Source organism: Eriocheir sinensis, chromosome 19 (assembly GCF_024679095.1).
Source record: "Eriocheir sinensis breed Jianghai 21 chromosome 19, ASM2467909v1, whole genome shotgun sequence".
Classification (NCBI taxonomy): domain Eukaryota; kingdom Metazoa; phylum Arthropoda; class Malacostraca; order Decapoda; family Varunidae; genus Eriocheir; species Eriocheir sinensis.
Genome location: NC_066527.1, coordinates 11286245 through 11308948, shown reverse-complemented (window position 1 = coordinate 11308948; position 22704 = coordinate 11286245). Strand labels below are relative to the sequence as shown.

The 22704-nt window shown below is 39.8% G+C and overlaps 1 protein-coding gene across 29 annotated transcripts in view; it reads left to right on the top strand.

Annotated features, from left to right (window-relative positions):
• Window positions 1-22704, top strand: part of LOC127000684 (glucose transporter type 1-like) — a 227840-nt gene that overhangs the window by 189763 nt on the left and 15373 nt on the right. For 19 of the 29 annotated variants that reach the window (XM_050864688.1, XM_050864662.1, XM_050864659.1 and 16 more), the window contains 2 exons: window positions 12943-12980; window positions 13229-13261. The exons of 5 other annotated variants lie outside the window; for them this stretch is intronic. In XM_050864688.1, coding sequence (XP_050720645.1) covers window positions 12943-12980; window positions 13229-13261 — 71 coding nt within the window. The remainder of the gene's footprint in view (window positions 1-12942; window positions 12981-13228; window positions 13262-22704) is intronic. 5 more of the 29 variants (XM_050864661.1, XM_050864681.1, XM_050864670.1 and 2 more) reach the window with 3 other exon arrangements.

Here is a 22704-nt window from a genome sequence, read left to right as displayed (position 1 = left end):
CACTTCCTCTCCTTTCCTTTCTCATATGTTCCTTTTCTTTCCTTTATGTTCCTTTACTTCTAACTTTCATTTTTTTCCAATTTTACTGCCACTCTCTCTCTCTCTCTCTCTCTCTCTCTCTCTCTCTCTCTCTCTCTCTCTCTCTCTCTCTCTCTCTCTCTGTTACTTTTTTTGGCCACAACCTACCACATAGACCAGCCATTACATAGATAGATGCAAGTTTTTCTCCAATAGTCAGTTTTTCCTGTAATAGAATATTCCACAGTTTTCTTGGGAGTCAACTTTATTTCTATGAGTAGGAGTTCCCAACAGTCACATGACCACACTGTTGCCAGTTGCTCTACAGATTTTCTCCGAGTGTGACCACATGCTCCAAACCTCACAAGAAGTAGTGCTTCTTGCTTCTATATTATTTGCCTTAGCTCACTCCTTGAACAAGATTGGTCTGTTTGATTTACACTATTACAGTTGACAGTAATTGTAGAACTTTTTTTTCTTCAGAATCAAGTAAAAAAGTAATTATGACACGAAACCAGAAGAATAGCTTTGAAAAGTTTATACCCCTCTTTACATATTGTCATATGCAGCAGTTATTAAATCAATACTGAACTAAAACATTTACCTTATACAGAAAAGTCTTATAAATATTTTTCTGGTATTTTAACAAGCTTTTCGATGAAATGAGATGTCAACAAGACACATTTATTACTAAGAACATCACATCGTCCTTCAGAGCAGCAGTGATGATTATTTCCTTCTTTTTCTTGAGAAGTGAGTGGAACCAACGCTGGCAACAGTGATTTGGTGACTCGTCTGGGGCTCTATATAACATAATGCTTCAAAGGGAAGAGATTGACATTTACATAAGTGTACACAAGTATTATTAAGGTTATTATTATCATTATTATGATAATTATTATTATTATTATTATTATTATTATTATTATTATTATTATTATTATTATTATTATTATTATTATTATTATTATTATTATTATTATTATTATAATAGCTATTTGTCTTGTCGGCTTCCTCCTTTGATTGTTTGTATAAGGCTTGTGGTGTTGGAAGGCTTAGAGATAGTGTTTGTTGTGCTGTGTTATGAGGCTGCAGACACTTGGTGATTGTTCTCCACTAATGTTATCTTCCTCCCCCTTCCCTTCCTCCCTTTTCCTCCTCCTTTCTATTTTCCCTTTCCTCTTCCTTGCCTTTTTGCTCTTTTTCCTCTTTCTCCCTTCATTCTTTCTTACTCTTTCCTTCTTCTGTTCATTCTTTTTCTTCTGTCCTTCCTATATCCTTCTTCCTATTCCTCCTTCTCTCCTTTATACCTCATTCATTAATTCTCTCTCTCTCTCTCTCTCTCTCTCTCTCTCTCTCTCTCTCTCTCTCTCTCTCTCTCTCTGTTTATTTGCTTTAGACGCACCGAGTATAATGGCATTTTGTAAGTTACATGTTGTTATGTGAGCTCTTCCCCTCATGCCCAACCATCCTCCTTACCTCAAACCCTCCCTTTATTCCCTACCTCCATCTCTCCCACCCTACTCTGACACACACACACTCACACACACACACACACTACTGTGGAAACTAGAAAATAAAGGAGGATTGAAAGGGAAAATGAAGAACTGGATGGAAAGCTACCTAAGGGGAAGAGAGATGAGAACAGTGCTTAAGGACATAAAATCAGAATGGAGAACTATAGAAAGGGGAGTGCCTCAGGGATCGGTATTGGCACCAATACTTTTCCTATTATATATTAATGACATGCCAGAGCGAGTAAATAGTTATATGAGCCTGTTTGCAGATGATGCAAAACTGCCAAGACATATAAGAAATAGTAAAGACTGCAAAATTCTGTAAGAAGACCTAAACAAGATCTGGAATTGAAGTAGGGAATGGGAGATGAAATTCAATATGAAGAAATGTCATGTTATGGAAATGGGAAAAAGTGAAGGAAGACCAAAATGGACATATAAAATGGGAGATAGTGAAATATTAAAGAAAGTACACGAAGAGTCTGAGAGTAATAATGCAAGATAATAAACAGCCAGAGAGTCATGTTGATCGGATATTTGGTGATACATATAACATGGTGAGAAATATAGGAATAGCATTCCACTACATGGATAAGGATATGATGAAAAAATTAATTACCACTATGATCAGACCAAAATTGGATTAAGCAGAGGCAGTGTGGTCTCCCCATAAGAAAAAACACATTAAGAAAATAGAAAGAATACAAAGGATGGCAACAAAAATGGTTCCAGAGCTGGAGAGATTGACATACGAGGAAAGACTAAAGGAAATGGACTTACCAACACTAGAACAAAGAAGAGAAAGGGGAGACATAATACAAATCTATAAATTATTGAGCAAAATGGAAGAAGTAGATAACGAGGAGTTACTACTAAAAGAAGGAATTACCACCAGGAACACAAGAGGACATAGTAAAAAATTGAGGAAGGGAAGATGCTTGAGAGACATAAAAAAATATAGCTTCCCACAAAGAAATACAGAGGTTTGGAACAGACTAAGTGAGGATGTAGTATCGGTGAGGAGTGTTCAAAGCTTTAAGAAAAAGTTGGACAAATGCAGATACGGAGACGGGACCACATGAGCATAAACCCCAGGCCCTGTAAAACTACAACTAGGTAAATACACACACACACACACACACACACACACACACACACACACATGCATGCACACTCTGATGATAGCTCAGTCAGTTAAAGCTCTGCACTGCCAGGCTTAATGGACTGACAGGCGGAGGTTTGAGCCCAGTTCAGGGCAGGATTTTTCTTGCTAACAAGGGGTGGTTTATACTGTCTTCCCTAAAGAAAGAGGGATGGGCTGTGTGGTCTTTGAGGTCCTGGTAGTACTCAGAGATTGACTGTATTGAGTCTTGCTCCTGTCGAGAAGGTACTTGCGGGTGATGAGTCCAGCTCGTGAACAGGCCATGGTGAAAAAAATTACACACACACACACTGGACAATCTGGGATTGACAATATGAGATAATCAACAGCCTGAGTGTCATGTTAATCGGATATTCGGTGATACGTATTTAATGAAGAGGTTTTCTATTCTCTTTTTTCTATTACTCTCTCAGTCCCACACATCCTCTGCATGTATCGAAACACACGGGAAATTAATCACAACTAGGAGAGGGTATTCCCCGGCTGCCTGGGATTGAACTCACAACCAGCGTGATGGGAGAGCCACTCCTTACCGAGTCGGCCAAAGAGGTACCCCATTCGTTGAATGGGTTATGGGAGGCTCGCTCATCAGGCCGTCGCTGCACTACACGGCTTTTCCTCCTATGTAGATTAATTTCTGTGTGTTGAGACCTTTAGACAGTGACCCATTCTGGTGCACAATTTCACAATGTCCCCCTAGAGACATACCTCCAACACTTCCATTTTCTATTATCCTCGGAGAGCATGGGCCATCCTACCTGTTATCCCTTCTGGGAAACTCAACAGAACCGCAGGATAGGATGCCCACCGCTTTGCCACCAGTTTAATGACGAGATTTTCTATTCTCTTTTATTTTATTACTCTCTTGGTCTCACACGCCCTCTGCGTGTATTGAAACACACGAGAAATTAATCACAACAAGGAGAGGGTATTCCCCGGCTGCCTGGGATTGAACTCACAACCAGCGTGACGGGAGAGCCACTCCTTACCGAGTCGGCCAAAGAGGTACCCCATTCGCTGAATGGGTCATGGGAGGCTCACTCATCAGGCCGTCGCCGCACTACACGTATAATATGATGAGAAATATAGGATTAGCATTCCACTACATGGATAAGGATATGATGAAAAAGTTAATAGCCACTATGATTAGGCCAAAATTGGAATATGCAGAGGTGTTGTGGTCTCCCCATAAGAAGAAACACATAAAAAACTATAAAGAATACAAAGGATGGCAACAAAAATGTTTCCAGAGCTGGAGGGATTGACATATGAAGAAAGATTAAAGGAAATGGACCTACCAACACTAGAACAAAGAAGGAAAAGGGGAGACCTAATACATATTTGTAAATTATTGAGCAAAATGGAAGAAGTAGATAATGAGGAGCTACTACTAAAAGAAGGAATACGTAAACACCAGGAAAGCAAGAGGACATAGTAAAAAATTGAGGAAAGGAAGATGTTTGAGAGACATAAAGATATATAGCTTCCCGCAAAGGAATATAGAGGTTTGAAACAGACTAAGTGAGGATGTAGTATCGGCAAGGAGTGTGCAAAGCTTTAAGAAAAAGTTGGATAAATACGGATACGGAGACGGGACCACACGAGTGTAAAGCCAGGCCCTGTAAACTACAACTAGGTAAATACAACTAAGTAAATACACACACACACACACACACACACACACACACACACACACACACACACACACACACACACACACACACACACACACACACACACACACACACACACACACACACACACAAACGGCCCGGTAGCTCAGTGGATAGAGCGTCTGCCTCACAACCAGAAGGACCAGGGTTCGATTCCCCGGCCGGGTGAAGATAAGTTGGGTTTATCTTCTTTCACGTGTAGCCCCTGTTCACCTAGCAGTGAGTAGGTATTTGACGTCAGGCAAGGAGTTGTTGTCGCGGTGTGTTGTGTGTGAGTGGTCTCAGTCCTACCCAAAGATCAGTAGTACGAGCTCTGTGCTCTTCCGTTGGGGAATGGCTGGCTGTCTCGAGAGAGATCCGCAGCAGACCAGGAGGTGAATTACACACACACACACACACACACACACTCACACTCACACACACACACACACACACACACACACACACACACACACACACACCAACACTTGAAGAAAGAAGAGAAAAAGGAGACCTGATAGCATTATACAGGAATACAAGTGGAATGGACATGTTGAATAGCAATGATTTAATTGAAATTGATATGGGAGGAGGCAACTAAAAGGACACAGCAAGAACTTGAGAAAGAAGACTTGTTTGAAAGACATATAGAAGTACTATTTCCTATACAGGAGTGTGGATACATGGAATGGACTAAACAAAGACATTGTTGAAATGGGCAATGTCTATAAAATGAAAGAAAAGTTGAACAAATATAGATTGGGAGACAGAACTATCTGAACTTGAGCTCATGCCCTGTATACTACAAATAGGGAAACACACACACATACACACACACACACACACACACACACACACAGACACACAAAGTATATAGATGGAGCCAGTTATGGGAGATGGAATTTAATGCAAACAATTGCCATGTTATGGAAAGGGGGAAAAGTAAAAAAAAGACCAAGGAAAACATACAGGATGGGAGAAGAAAACTTAAAGTGGTACATAAAGAAAAAGTTTTGGGAGTAATGATGCAAGACACACTATCCCCAGAAAAGCACATAAACAATCTGTTTGGAGAAACCTACAGGATGATGCAAAATATAAGGGTATCATTCCATTTTATGGACAAAGAAATGATGAAGAAAATAACAACAACAATGATAAGACCAAAGATTGAATATGCTACAGTTGTATGGTCGCCTCACAAAAAGAAGGATATCAGAAAGTTGGAAAGGATACAGAGAATTGCAACTAAAATGGTCCCAGAACTCTCAAATATGACATATGAAGACAGATTGAAGGAGATGGACTTGGCAACACTGGAACAAAGAAGGGAGAGAGGAGATCTGATCACTCTGTATAAGTTGGTAAATAAGTTTGATGAGGTGGATAGAGATGATCTCTTCTTAACTGCGAGAACGCGGGGGCTGAGAGGACATGGGAAGAAACTTAATAAAGGAACCTGTTTGAGTGACTTAAAAAGGTATAGTTTTCCACATAGAAGTCTTAACACATGGAACAGCTTGTGGGAAGAGGTGGTGGAGGGGAACAGTGTCCAACAAATGAAGGAAAGGCTGGATGAATGTAGATATGGAGACGGGACTATTAGAGCTTAGCTTGGGCATGGTAGACCACAAATAGGTAAATACAGACACACACACACACACACACACACACACACACACACACACACACACACACATTAACCATCACAAAAGATATTATGTATATAAGTATTCTTAGTGAGTTCTTTTTTTTCCACATACACTACTGCCACCTTACCCTTTAGCTTATATGATGTGTTCCCCTTTCCAGCCAGGCAGTGGCTAGTATGTGGTTTAAAGTTCATATGTCTTGTTGAATTTTCATTCCTTCAAAGCTGTTGCATTGCTGCATGACTATCTGTGTTTACTCAACACCTCAAACTAATTTCAGGATTATTTCCTTCAGCATCCTTTCTTTCTGTCTTGTTAATAGGAGTGAGTTGAAGGCATCTTTATTTTACATTCATTGTTTCAGCCCTTGGGCTGTCATCTTTGCCAAAAAAAAACATTAAACCGCACCTAGCGGAAGCATACACATTACCCTGCTGTGTTGTGTAAGGTATGTTCATCGGTCTGTGCACATTATTCCAATCAGTACTTGCACCAGGAAAAATAGTTATTCACTGGAAACTTGAGCTGAGATATAAAACTGAAGTCATCAAATTGAGGAATGTTTATTAATCTTCATTTTGATAATAGTTTATTTTCGTGTCCATGCTCAGTGATCAGGATTTTTTATTTATTTATTTATTTATTTATTTATTTTTTTTGTGATATGAGAACTATTTGAAATGGTGTCAACAAACAGCACAAATTTTCACACCTTGTGGGTTATGCTGCTCACCTGCATTTCACATTACTTTCGCCTGCCACTTTGACCTGGATGGGATGCAGTCACCGCATATATACTCAAAGAAACTTTAAATTTCTTATCTGTTTTCCGATTGTCAATTAAAGGGAGTCGAATCTTGGATACTACATTTTGGGGGAGGTTCTGCAACCACTACTACTACTACTACTACTACTACACTTCTACTTTACTACTACTACTGCTGCTACTGCTACTACTACTGCTACTACCACTACTACTACTACCACTACTACTACTACTACAACTACTACAACTACTAATTCAAATACTCCTCTACTACCACTACTATTTCTACCTCTACTTCTGCTTCTACTCTAACCACCACTACTACTATTCAAGACATGAAATTTATTCCTCATTTGAATATAAGGGCACGGCTTGATGGTTTTCTATATGAGGTCAACTTTTAAATGAGCATATTCAGTACCCTAAATAACTCTTGGTGTCTATTAGGGTATGCTAGTCAATTTGTATGCAGCGTTTCAATTAGTACTCGTGTCGAAAAAAAAATTGAGCAAAACTTTGAAAACTAATATATTGTCAAAAGAAAAGTTTGATAATCTATTTATTTTCTCTGGCAATATTTCTGTTTTGTACCTCAGCTCAAGCTTCATAAAAGTACTGATTGGAGAGCTGTGTACAGATTGGTGCGCCTACCCTAACTGTACTAGTGTTACTGTGATGTGTTATTGCTACCACGTATTCACTTGTGTTTCCACTCTTGCCAACTCACTCAGAGCCACTGCCAATGAATCGCATATACTTGTGTTAAAGGCCAACCTCATATAAAATGCAACTTTCAAAAATGTAATACTTTTAATTTAAAAATTGGCCTATTGACCCCCAGATGTAGTAGTAGTGCAGCAGCAGTAGTAGTAGTAGTAGTAGTAGTAGTAATAGTAGTAGTAACAGTAGTTGTAGTAGTAGTAGTCATATTATTATTATTATTATTATTATTATTATTATTATTATTATTATTATTATTATTATTATTATTATTATTATTATTATTATTATTATTATTAGCAGTAGTAGTAGTAGTAGTAGTAGTAGTAGTAGTAGTAAGTGGTGATGGTTGTGATAGTGGTAGTGGTGGTGGTGGTGGTGCACATGGTGGTTGTGGTGATGGTGGTGGTGGTGGTGGTGGTGATGGTGGTGGTGGTGGTGCACATGGTGGTTGTGGTGATGGTGGTGGTGGTGGTGGTGGTGGTGGTGGTGGTGGTGGTGCACATGGTGGTTGTGGTGATGGTGGTGGTGGTGGTGATGGTGGTGGTGGTGGTGGTGGTGGTGCACATGGTGGTTGTGGTGATGGTGATGGTGGTGGTGGTGGTGGTGGTGGTGGTGGTGGTGGTGCACATGGTGGTTGTGGTGATGGTGATGGTGGTGGTGGTGGTGGTGGTGGTTGTGATGGTGGTGGTGGTGGTTGTGATTGTGGTAGTGATAGTGGTTGTGGTGGTAGTGGTGATGGTAGTGGTAGTGCTGGTAGTAGTAGTAGTAGTAGTAGGAGTAGTAGTAGTAGTAGTAGTAGTAGTAGTAGTAGTAGTAGTAGTAGTAGTAGTAGTAGTAGTAGTAGTAGTAGTAGTAGTACTCTAGAAAGAGAAGTATCCATGTGAAAGACAATCCCCATAAATTTGATGTAATGAAAATCAGTGACGGGAACATTTACTCCTACACAAGTATATGTGATGCTTTTGTTTCTTCATCCAGACAGGTGGGTGTTGAAGCTGAGCCAGGCTTGATTTATCCTACATCTGTGTATATTTTTGTGTGTTTATAAACTATTTGTGAACAGCAAACATGATTTCACAAATGCTCACAAACATTGGGTTTTCAATTGCACAAATGCACACACACTCTGTGGTTTTTCATTTCACAACTGCATACACACACACACACACACACACACACACACACACACACACACCAAAAAAAAAAAAAAAAAAAGAGCAATTGATGAATGGAATGCTTAATCAATTTATGAAATTTTGTGTGGAAAATTTATCAGGTTGGAAATTTATTTGATAAGAAATGTGGTAAAATGCAGGACATTACAAGCTTGAACCAGTCCTGTAAAACTGCAAATTGGTAAGAAAAAGTTGGTAAGAGCACACACACACACACACACACACACACACACACACACACACACACACAGAGCTTTGCAGTGCAGTGGTCACCGTGCTTGACTCACATCAAAGAGTCACAGGTTTGATTCCTGGGTGAAGTGGTGGAGACAGATGGGCTTTCTCCTTTCATGACAACTCAGCAGTGAGCAGGTACTGGGTGTCAGTCTGGGCCTTTATCCCACATCCCAGGTGTGCATGAATGTGTATATGTAATTCACCATGGTCTGATTACACACTTGACTCGCTTTTGCCAGCCATTACCTTTCTTGAATGAGGTTGGAGCTCAGGTGAAAGATCTTTGTGTGTGTGTGTGTGTGTGTGTGTGTGTGTCTGTCTGTTTGTGTGTGCATGTGTGTGTGTGTGTGTGTATGATACTGTGCTCTGAAGTGCAGTAGTTACCACACTCGGTTCAAAACCGAGAGATCCTGAGTTCGATTCCCAGGCAGAGGGGAGATGGATGGGCAGCCTCCTTACATCTGTGGCCCTGTCCACCCAGCAGTAAATGGGTTTCGGGTATCAGTTGTGGGTTGTTTCACATTCCTGGATTTGGTGTTCTGGCACCACTGAAGACAAATTACCCACGTGTGAAAACCATAGGCCTTCAGACCTATGGCACATGACCTTGTAGCTCTGCCCATGAAGATCCAAGTAGGTCAATTACACACACACACACACACACACACACACACACACACACACACACACACACACACAGACAAAAAAAAGAAAAAAAAGAAAGAAAAGGATATGACGTGGAAAATGAATGATATAGTAACGTTTTTCCTTTCCTGCACCTTTTCCACCCTTTGTCACCCTGACCACCACCACCCTTACCACCACCACCACCCTTACCACCACCACCACCACCACCACCACCACTACTACTACTACTACCACCACCACCACCGGCGCCACCACCAGTTGACTGCCACGTCTTAACTTTATGTCCATTATTGTTGCTTGATGCTCTCAAATTTTTCCTCACAACGGTGACTCTGTGCAGGCAAATTATCTCTCGTTCACAAGGTGTCCAGATGCTGCACCATATTGTGTTTAAGTTTTCTCTTATGATTTTGGTATCTTGTTTTTTGTTTCTTAGATTCTTTCATTTTTTCTCTCGTCTCACAGTTTTTCTAAGTGTCACTTATTACATTATTTCCCTCATTCAGTTCACTGTTTTGGTAGCTTGTTGTTACTGTTGTTGTTGTTGCTCTTGTTATTGTTGTTGCTGCTGCTGCTGTTGCCATCATTATTGTTGGTGTTATTGTTGTTGTTGTTGATGTTCTTGTATCTTTAGATTCATGTGCTCTTCCTCCACTGATGTGACATGACTCATATACTCATCCTGGGAGGAGTTAAGTGGAAATAATAATTTGATTTCAATTCATAACTTTTTACTAAGTGTGTGTGTGTGTGTGTGTGTGTGTGTGTTTGTGTGTGTGTGTGTGTTTGTGTGTGTGTGTGTGTGTGTGTGTGTGTGTTTCCCAGACTTGTTATCTTTCCTCATATAAGTACTATTTGAATTGACATGTACAAATCGGAAAATATACACAATATTTCCTATGCAGTCGTATCTATCTGGACTAACATTTAACAGTATGATTCTTGAAGCTGCACTGCTCTTGGTTACAATATACATACTACTAATCACCAATGAATAATATAAAATCTTATTTATTTTTTTGTTTCTGTCACACTTAGCTACTTGTATATATTCTGGTAAAAGTTATTCCCCCTTCAATGGAACACCCTTCAAGAGTTAAGGGGTTGATTTTGATTGAGAAATGAATTTAATCCCAGAGAAAAACAGTACTAATATAGCCTGTATAGTAGTGAACATAATAATAGAAGTAGTACAGTGGCCTTACGTCCAATGCTGAAATGGACAGAGATTGCATCACAATGGGAAAAATTGATTTTGTCAGAGAAGTTCTGAAAAATACACTCGACCCTCAATTTTTCGGATATCAAATTTCCAGAACAAAATTGTCAGACATATGTCTGGTCAAGTCCGGGAATTGAAATGGAATCCAGATAAAAAATCTGTGGTTCAGCTAAGTCTGGCCTAGCCAAGTCCACATTTACAACACCCACTAGATGACTTCATGTTATCATGGGGGCACTGATGGTCATGCTGTCTCCACAACTGGATTATTAATTCAATAAGCTTAGAATTCTTGCACTGAGTTTTGCTGAATTTCTTTAATATATTTGCTATTTGTTTATTGGTAATTCACTCTTTCTTTTAGTTTGTCTGTGTCTTCAATAAATGTCCACAACAGGTTTAGTAAGCTTCTTCTTGTGATATACATTCTTGTCTGCTTGTTTACAATTAGCAGCTGAGCAGCTACTTGTAGTTATGATAATTTTTATGATCCATTTAATATTCTTATTTCCTGATATCTATGGAAAGAAGCTTGTGCTGGGCAGTGTGGTAAAAATCCAAGGCAGGTATTGAATATTGTCAATTGCTAGACTGAGTATTGTAAACGTCTATGAAAGGGCCATTTCCTGGACTGTAGCGCTTTCTGATTCCCAGAGTTTTGTGGCTCCCAGACAGGTACTCTCCATATTAGTCCGGGAAATTGAGGGTCGAGTATACCTTAAAAATACAGTAAAAATCCTTACGCTTATATGGCGTGGGGGCGGGCAAACTGGTCTACCCAAGCAACACAGATCTAGGCAAAAAATGCAGCTTTGTGCATCACTTGACTGCCTCCACTCATATCACTAGCTGGCATCAAGCTCCATATTTCCTGGGCTGAGAGTGACAAGTGCACTGCACCATGGACAATTTTTCCTCACGTTACAGAAATCTCTGCAGATTTTTTGCCACTTGTTGGCCGGGGTTTGTTGGGCATTGGACCATTTTGAACTTGTTAAAATAATAAATTAAAAAATCTAAAAAATGTCACATTGGCAATGAAACGCCCTGGACAAACACTTGTTGGACTTGAGGCCACTGTAGTACTACAGTATTTGCCTAAAAAGTATATTCACATAAATATCAACCCTCAGAAATTGGCCCTCGGAATCTTTTCAAACATTTTGCATTAGTAAATAAGTTTTTCTCTCCTTTTTTATCTGTTGCATAACATTTATATTTTCAATGTGTTCCATTTCTCTTCAATCTCTCTGTCTACTTCGGTCTGTGTTCCTTACCTGAGCTTTTAAGAATCACAAGGCTTCTTTAAGTGCCAATTTTGTTGAAAAGAAAGCAAACCAGTGTTGAAGCATGGCTCGTCTCAGTGTTCCAAGAGTCTTGTTTGTAATTTAGCTTTTTACCTTGTTAGATGACATTATTGTCTCAAGCTCACAACACCTCCACAAGATAAAAGACACTTGAAGAAACCTGCTGGTGGCACAATGTGCATAATGGTGGTAGTGGAACTTGCAGCCTTGTGATCCTAGGGTTCTTTTCTTCTCATCTTATCTTTCCATTCCTCTCTGCCCTTTCTATTATGTTTGTTTACCTCTGTCATCTGTTCTATAGTACTTGTGTTCCGTCTGCATTCTTCTGCCCCTGTCTCTCTTTAAGAGTTAAAGGTTTCTGTGGCTGTCCTCATTTTTCTGCTACAGATTTTTTTTTTTTTTTTTTTTATGTAATCCACGTAATTGCCCTACTTTCTTTAACTCCTTTCTTTCCTACTTTTGTCTTCAATTCGGGCATTCCTTCAATCTGTTTATTATGTCTTTGTCTTTTTTTTCTTTTGTTGTGTTTCCTTTGTTGTTTTTTTGTCAGTTTTCTGGTCTTTTCTGTTTTTTAGTAAAAATAATAAAAAGTCATCTATTTTGGCAACCGAGGAACTAGATTGTATATAAACTTAGGTTTTTGTAACAATTTTCTTTTCTTTTTAACTGAACACTTTCTTTGTTTAGATGAAGAACTTCAGAACAGAATTACTGGTGCACCTTGATCACGAAATGACTCGCTTCATGTGCACGTGTGAATGAATGTGTGCGTCTGCGTGTGTATGGAGGGGGGAGTCGGTGTGTGTGTGTGTGTGTGTGTGTGTAAGAACTCTCAGTTTTCACAAGCCTTTTCCCTCTCCATGCCGCATAGGGATTACCTGGAGGACCCAAGGCTGTATGGGTAAGTAGTCTGTGTGTGCTTCAGTGAACCCTTGAATACAGCACAGGCTAGTGGGGCCCGGCATGAATGTTACCTGATCTGGAGGAGTGTGTGTGTGTGTGTGTGTGTGTGTGTGTGTGTCAGAGAGAGAGAGAGAGAGAGAAAAATTGTTGAGATACATGTGGCTTGTAAACAAAAACGAAGCACTATATACTGCTGTGTGGTGGGAGTTAACGACTGGCTGACAAGCCTTTTGCCTCTCGTTGCAGTAACTTCCACGCCGTCACCACCAGTAATCACTTGTGAGTAAGGTGGAAGATGGTGCCTGTATTCCCCTTCCTCCTCCCCTTCTCAGATCTGTCATAAATAGCAGTCATGCACTCCCGTTCCCACCCTTCCTTCGCTCCCTGCCATCCCTCCCTAACCACTACTACCCTGAGCCCTTTGGTCCTAGTGCCCTGGTCCCTTAAAACTCCCTTTAGGTTGTTGATGTGGTCTGTGTTGTGGACACTAAGTTGTTGTGATGAGTCTGTAATCTTTCCCTGGCTGGTGTGAGGCTTGCTCTGTGATGTCATGTTGCCATTCCTTGACACTCACATAAAGGGCACGAACTGTGATTCCTTCCCTTGCCAATTGCTGCAGGTCTTCTCATGTAAGCTTGTACCCATTTAGCTCTGTCTGAATGAACAAAACTGGATTGGTACTCATGCTAGTCATCACAGGTTTCTTAAAAGTCTCTGTTTTCCCTTTTAACTCTTTGTCTAAAGGAAGAAAACTGGATTGCTATGCTGTTTCAGAGAAGTATGACGTACAATGATCTATTTTCTTGCCAGTTTTTGCAGGTCTTCTCATTTAAGTCTTGTACCCACTTAGCTTTTTGCCTGAAGGGGTTATTGAAATTGGATCGATATAAATACTGGTCATCACAGGTCCTATATAAGTGGTATATCCATTCAGTTCTATGGCTGATGGAGTAAAACTATACTGGTGTGTTGTTTCAGAGAGAGTAACTTATGGGTGTAAGATCATCTCTTCTCGCCGGAAGATTATTTCTTCTTGCCAGTTACGATCCAGAATCACTGGATGATTTGTTTAATCTCTTGGCTGTGTCGTTGTGTGAGGATGATGAGGTTATGGGCTCCTTATATTTCTTCAGAGGTCTCTGTCTGTGGTATTGCTGAGGTTGAGTCCATGTACAGTTATCCCTCATTTAGTTTGGGGTTATATTGTTTGTGAGTCCCCCACGAAAGTGCAAAATCGACATATGAGTGCTGTCTTCCTTCCTTAGGCCCTGCCTACCCAATAATAGCCTAAAACATAACCATTGATAATATTCATTATCAACTAGACATTTTAAAGAGCAGTACAGTATATTATGAATGATAATATGCATTCACAAGATGTTGCTGGGTGAGACTGAGATGTGCTCAAGGCGTATGCTCTCGCACATAAATGGCATCCAGTAATGGTTGCCTACAGTTTGCCTGCATAAATCAAATCTTTCTGCAGTGTGTTTATTATTTAACAGCTCTGCAGAATTCTTTTTTGCCAGGACAGTCCATGAAAGTGCAAAATTGCAAATAATTAAACCCCGAAACAAGGGATGACTAAAGTGACTGTGTGAGAACGTGACTTGATTCTTTCAGGGGGGAATGAAGTGTGTCTCTGGTCCTGGAAATAACAAGGCAAGGCATTGAGATGGGATGGAGAAAGTTTTAGAGATGAGTCTCTTCTAAAAATATTACATGGTTTAATTAAGAGGGATTTGGGTAGAATTTGTAAGTGATCCCGAATTGCATAACTGTCCAAAGTTCAGTGCACTAACCAAGTCATTGGACTTCAGCCCTCCCTCAAAATCAATACTGGCCGTCATTAACATAACATTGTGATGTGATGTTTTATGTAAGTTTAGGCCTTCCTTCTAGTATTTTTTATTTTTTTCTATATCATTTGTCATAGAACCTTTTTTTTTTTCTATATCATTTGTCATAGAAACTTTGAAATGTAATTTAATGGTCTTTGTCCTGTCTGTTTCATCTTATTTTCCAAAACATATGCAGAATATCTTTATTAGTTCAGTACAATAGGATCTTGCCAATAACACTAATTGGTGCCTGGAAAATGCTGTTATTATTGTACAAAACATTTCCTTTAAATTACATTACATATATTAAGGGTTTGTTGGTACTGTGGCCCCATGACTTTCACCCATTCCACCTATTGAAGCTCTTCTAACACTACTTATTTTGCTGAAACAATAACAATCATTTATAAACTCAGATGAGTATGAAATATAAAAAATAAAGGTAAAGTTGGGAGCATACGCCATAGCTGTGTATGGTGGAGGTACTCGTCTTCGTCCCGTTGGCCCTTTAAGCCTGTGATGGGAGAGAACCGCTAACTTGACACTTAACCAGTGTAACATCCGGCTTACCACAGTTTACCTTCCCCAGGTCTCCCCAAGTAAGGGGCTTCGTGGTGCAGTGGTTAACACACTCAACTCACAACCGAGAGAGCCCGGGTTCGATTCTTGGGCGGAGTGGAAAAATTTGGGCGGCTTTTCCGATACCCTACGCCCCTGTCCACCCAGCAGTGAATGGGTACCAGGTGTTAATCAGGGGTTGTGTCCTGTCTCCTGGGATCTGTTCAATTCTCCTATAATTCCTTCCCCTTCTGTCTCTCCGGCATATGACCACAGACGTTGCTCCGACTAAACAATACTTTCCAACTTTTCTCCCCAAGTACCCATGTATCGACCATCCCAAAAGGAAGGATGAAGAATTAGGTGGGTTTCACGCTGATTACCCAAGCTGGGATTTGAACCCAGGTCCATAGATTCATAGTCAGGGACACTAACCACTGCACCAAGGAGATGCTATCACCTATTCCACAAAAGAGGTTGCGATGATATTGCAAGGAGATTATAGCGGCAGAAAGACACCCAAGTTTTGGAAACCTTCATGATGTTGCCAACCCTTCATGATGTTACCACAGTCACTTAGCCAGCGTGCCACCCATTCACAAGTCAGATGATGCTTAGCCCCACTATCAGAAACTTTCTAGAAATTTAATCAGCACACATCAAAACCCCATGGACCTGTCTTATTTTGAGATATTCAGAATTTCCTCTGTACTTTCTGCTTTAAACTCGAAATATCATGTGTCAAATAGGTCGTCTTATCCTGATTTGATTTTTATTCTCAAAATTGTGGAAATTTACCTCCTATGAAAAAGTTAGAGACCTAAGACAAAGCTTTAGCTCTGGCTCATCAAGACACAAGGATCATCAGCCTTGGTTGTAATGGCACAGAATCACACCAGGGTGCACCAGTGGACATTTTACCAGTTCACTTATGAAATAGGAAGAAATACATGCTATCATTTTGGAAAGAAAGAAAATTTCAGTAGAGATGGAGAGTTGTATTCTTTCTAATTACTGATGTAGCATGAGCATTGTCTCTTTGCCAGTAATGTAAATGCACATCTGCTTCCATCCCACATGATGGATGGATTTGCTTAAGTGACATATTCTCTATTTTCTAATTTCTTCTATTGTTTGAAAATAATAATTATAATATCATTAACTATTTTCTATTTTCTTCTATTGTTTGAAAATACTAATTATAATATCATCAAGGTGACGGCAAACAAAGACTGTGATAGATGCACCTAGACACTTCGTTCAAGCCAAATGTGTTTTTAAAAGAATCTAAATGTTGGAGAAACCAGGTACCATAGGTATTCTAACCAGCAGCTGTTGTTGAAAATATTAATTTAAAAGTCCTTTAGAGCAACCAAGATGATTCTTTCATTACGAAACAAACCCTACAAGGAAAGGCTGTCACATCTAAACCTGTTTTCTCTTGAAAAATGCTGCTTAAGAGGAAAACTGATCGAGTGCTTTAAAATACTTAACGGTTTTACCAACGTGGATCCGACCAAGCTGTTTGTGATGGATGATTCGACGCGAACGAGAAATAATTGCGCTAAACTCAAACATAGGCAAGTTCACTCAGATTGCACAAAATTCTTCTTCACTAATGCTATCGTTCGAGATTGGAACAGATTACCACCATCAGTGGTACAGTGTAACTCGAGTGCATCATTTAAGAATAATCTTGACCGCTATCTCCTCCATCTCGATGTTCACTAGGTCAGTTTCAACGTCATGGTGGCCGCATAACAACTGTCACTTAGGTTTAGGACAGACCACCTAGTTTGGGCCTTTGGGCCTGTGTGGTCTGGCTATCTATGTAATTCTATGTAATTCAGCTGTTCATCCGTCCTTTTGGAGAGATTGATAAATATGCACATAGTGAAATCTGGGGAAGGTAAACTGTGGTAACCTGGATGTTTCCTTTGCCTGAAGTAGTGGATTCTTACCCACCACAGGTTCAAGCGGCAATGTGACGAAGGTGAGCACCAAGGCATTCGCATGCAACTTTGTTTTATTTTATGGCGAGATCCTGCTGTACATATTTCATGAGTAAATGTTTGTCCAGGGTAGTGAGTGGAGCCTTTCAACGACGAAGTGTTTCACAAGTGTCATGAAAACAAGACAAGGTGTTGAGGTGAAAGAAACCATTTCATCACATCAGTGCAAGTTGCTTCCCATTCCATGGCTATACTATTACATTTTCATGTAAACGTCAATGGTTTGATGATTTTCCGAAGGTTAAGTTTGGGGGTCAACGTTTACATGAATACTACCTTCCCAGAGGGTTAAATAATTTCCTTCAGTTGACTTTTACACTGGATTGACTTTCACACTAATATTCATAGTAAATTTTCAACACATTTTTTATACATTTATGCCATAAATACTATTGTGTGTGTGTATTCCTTGACAAGTTGACAGAAAGGTGTCAGGCTTGTTTGGCAGACACACAGTGGTGGTCGAGGAGGGAAAGTGAAGTAGTGATGGTGGTTCTGGTGGTGGTGGCATTAATCATAATATTCCTATTGGTATGATGGTGTTGATTATGGTGGTAATGGTGGATACATTATATCATGAAGTAATAGTGCTGGTGATGGTGATGGTACCCTTAGTAATATGGTTGTAATGGTGACTATAGCCAGTGGTGGGCACAGTTCTGTTAATCCTCTAACCGCTTATTAGCGATGCTAACTTTTTCGTTAGCTGTTTAGCATTTTCGCTAACTTTGGGAACAGCTAGTGGACCAATTAGCTTCCGCTAAATGAAGTTCCTCCTCCGCTAACTTAAGTCCGCTAAAAATTCACACTGGTTTGTTCTTGTCCGTCGTGGGCAGACACAGCACCAGTTGAGCCACATGGCGCAATAATTCCAGGCTTCCACTTTTGGGTAAATTATGCCTTAAAGTAGGGTACAGGTAACTCTCGATTTACATGAGTATTGTGTCCTTAAAGAGGTGGCATAAATCAAAAACAATGTAAATCCAACAAGAGGTAGGTTTGTACCTTTATTGCCTACTGTATCACTTTGACTCCTCTCCCTCTCGTGGTTTCTCCTCTGGCTGCCCTTCCCCTCGTGGTAGCACAGCAGTGAGGGTGTTGTTGTTGAGTAGCATGGGTACTGTATTGTTGTTCAAGTGGCACGCGGGAAAAACTGAGCTCAGCTGTGTGGCCGCGGCGCCGTGTGAGTCCAGTTGCGTGAGACATCTGGTGGTCACTCCGTAAAATATTGCGTATAAGTGATAAAAAAACGTGTAAATTAAACATTTATTTGGATTTTGGACCCCGCGTTATTTCAAAAAGGCGTAAACCAAACTCGCGTAAATCGAGAGTTACCTGTAATTGGACAATTATTAGGGAAACTTTTGCGCATTTTAGGGTAATGCATCTTCCATTTCTAACTCTTTGAACTCGGGATTGAATAACAAAAATTTGACATTTTTCACCTGACAAGAAGTAAACTTAAAATAATAAAAATAAAAGAGTTATGAAAAAATGTATAAAATGCGTAAATTTGCGGGAAATCTTGGGTAAAATATATGGATTTAGGATAAACTGGAGGCTTTTTTCTCTTTTCTTTTAGTTGTTGCTTGTTGGCCTCTTTGTTCAGTTCAGCTGCGCCGTTGTCACCGTGTAGTCGTCGTGTTCATTATTGTCGCCTTGTTTATCGTTATCAATGTCATGGAAGGTGACCCGAATGAGAATGTTTTTGTTCCGCCTGAGGATGTTGACGCTGTTCAGGAGCCGGCAGCAACTGTGGGTGAGGCGGAGGACACTCATGCTGATAGCCAGGAGTCCCAGAAGTTCCAAAACCTGTTGCCCCACCTGGAAAAGTACTTTGTCCTTAAATAAAGAGATATGATGAACGCCAATGTCTTGCACTTCTGGTGCGTCATGTGCCACCCCAAGAGGACCTTCATTAACGGACAGACGACATGAAGTCACATGTCAAGAGGACACACCCAGTGCATCCCACCCAATTTGATCATCATCTGATTTTGACATGCTATACCTTTCTGGAAAGCTCTATGTCTAAGCTACAACATATTGAAATTTCAGGTCACTAGGTCTGTTTTAAAAGTTTTAGAGCCAAAATACTAAACCGAAGCTAAATCCATACACAAAAAAGTTAGTGGATAGTGGTTAGTGTTAGCTTTCACTAATTTCTTTATCAGTTTATCAGTTTAGCGTAAGTGAAGCTAAAATTTAACTTAGCGGATTACAAGTTAGCGAAGCTAACTTTTCGGTTAGCGGTGCCCACCACTGACTATAGTATACATATGAGTACATAGTGCTGGTAGTAAGCATGAACACCTGTTCCCTATTGTGCATCTTTCTCCCGTAAACCCTTTATATTGTGCTAAAATACCCTCCTTTTTTTTACTATCCCCTCCTTCCCTTTCCCACTTCCCTCCCCCTCTTTCACTCTTTCCCTACTTTCATTTTCCATCTCTGTCAGCTCAAGACTGCCACAGGATAAGGAAACCAAAATAATTGCAGAGCAAAGAAGAAAACAAAAAAGGCTAAGAAAAAGTTTAGGATCTCCAAGGATGGGTTTTGGGTTCTGCAACTTACTCAGATTAACTATGAAACCTTTTTTACTTCCACTGAGTTTGGTGACTCCTCCCATTCTCCTTTCCTTTCCATGTCACACCTTTCTCCTGCTTGCTCCCTCTTCCCTTTCCTTCCCTTTCCTTCCCTTCAATTTCCCTTCCCTCTCCTTTCCTTCACTCCCTTACCCTTCCCTTCTCCCATCCCTGCCTCCAGCTCCCTCTCTACTGCGGCCTCCTGATGTTTACTGCCCCCTCCATCCCCTTCACTTCCTTCTTGCCACCCTTTCTCTCATCTGTCTAACCTTTCCATCTGTTTTGCAATAGGAAATTAGATAGTGCTGAAAAGCAATGTAACAACTGTCTGTTTGCATTTGAAGCAAAAAGCGGATAAAGAAAAAAATGCCTCTTTGAACAGAATTAGAATGTTAGTTAGTTATGTCTTAATGCATCTTTACTTGTATCAAGTTTAAGAGGTTAGCATAGATGGCAATTCACCTTCTGACCAGCACACATAGCAGCTTCACCTTTGATATTCACCTGTAAGGGGAGAGGAGAGCATCAAGACAACTCTTAACCTAATTTGATCAATTTCTTGTGACTTCTTCCTCCATTTCCTTTTCTATAAAGTAGTGAGTTGAGCACATTTTAATTTTTTTTGTTTTGCTCTTGAAGTGAATCCTGTACTTTAAGAAAAGCCATGTGACCAATAGGTGAAGTGTTGCCTGATGTTGTCTAGTCATGAGGTGTAGGTATGTTGATGGTGCTAGAGGCAGGTGGGTATTGCAGGTGTTGTCATGTGCCTTTAACTGTATACTTGGGGTGACTAATTGGCAACTACTGTACATGCATGAATAATACTGAGTTCATACAGTCCTTTTTGGGAATCATAGCAACTTCTCTAGGGCGAGGGGATGGGGTGGGGAATTCTATCCTCTAAATGCGTACTATCCTAAGGTATGAGTAACTCTGTATCACTCATGCATACACATTAGTAACAAGTAACAGCATTGATATATCCAACTACTCTATATAACAGAAGGAAGGAAGGAGAAGTTACAAAGCCTTAGTAGCAAACAAAAGCATTCATATATACAATAGAATGAAGGAGGAAGTTACAAAGCCTAGGCAATAAGTGCGACTCATCATTCACTGATTGGGCAAAGTGGAAAAAGGAAGAGAACTAGCAAGGATATATAATTGTGAAATTTTGAGTGTCTGCCAATATGTATGCACCCCTCAGTAGGTGGTCACATCAGAAAAGAAATCACCTTGAAAATTGAGTTGAGATATTTAAATTATGTCAAACTTCATATTGAAAATGTTGTGTTTATGAGACTTTATTTTTATACCTCATTTGAAATTTCCAGAGTAGGATTATTCCTGATGTCACAGCTAATTAGAAGTGTGTACAAATTGATGGACATCATTATTGCCACTGAATTTTCTGAAATTCTGAAACTGTCCTAACAATTCCAAGATAACCAACAACAAAAAATGCCTGCCAGTAAACAAACATTAGATTATACTAAAGCAAACCTGATACATTTGCCTCTTCCATGAGACAAATTGACTACCAGATGAACAGCTCGCATCCCAAGGAGTGGCATGGTTCAGTTAGGTGGTGCCTAATGCTGCTCTCGAGGCAGTGCCACATGATACAACTTCTGGCATCATTGGGTATTTTTTACGAGTTTGAGCACCTTTAGGTTATTGTATAAAGTCTATTAATGCATCCCCTTAGTCCTACAGTGATATTCACCTTTGTAAGTAATTCCTGTCACTGTAGTAAAGTAAATATCACCATAAGACAAAATAAGTGCAAAGTAACAACGGTAGATGCTTGTACTTGTAATACCAAATGATGCCAGAAAATTTGTTTGTGTAACCCTGTCATTAGAGCAGCAGTGCACACATCAAGGGAGCTTCTGCTTTGGACTTTTTTGAGTAAAGAGCAATCTTTACATGCATATGTGTGTGTGTGTGTGTGTGTGTGTGTGTGTGTGTGTGTGTGTGAGATTGTTCACTTTTACACTGACACAGGCACAGACATAGATGCAGATCATGGATCACAAACAAGTGAACATCCAGTTTTAGCTTCCCTTCAGTGTCAAATCGCTTGCTGAGATTCAGGGAATGAGATCTCCAGTGACGTCACTCTCTTGTCATAGATTAATTTTTCTGCATTTGATGAATGATTTTCGTGGGATTCTTCAGATTGTACAGCCTCTCCCTTACCTCCATCACTCTGTGTCTGGAATCTTAATCTTCTTTATGTTATTTTGAATAGTTTTATTATGCAGTTTATACTTGTTTTTTTGTTGTTTGTTTTTTTCCTTTTTTATTAAATGTTTTTTCTTTTATATGTATGTCTCACTGTTTTATTTATTTTTCAGTTTTAATCTTGCATGCACCTGACTTTGTTTTGACTTGCTTTTCACTTCAGTTGCATATTTTGTTTTGCTCTATTTCAGTGATGTAATTTACTGCACATACTTGTGTTAAAGTTTATCAAGTCAGACCTCCAAGGCCAATGTTATATTCAGTGCAGGAATAAATTTAACCTTGAAAAGTAACATGCATATGAAAGTCAGCACCCTTAACTAGACCTTATATATTATTCTCTCTATTGTGACTTTTACACAAGTACATATTATATAGTTCACTCAGTTGCTTCCTCTTTTCATATTATTTCATTTACTGTGCTTTTTTTTCTTTTTTCAAACTAGTATTGCAATGTTTTTCAGTTCATGGGTTAAATT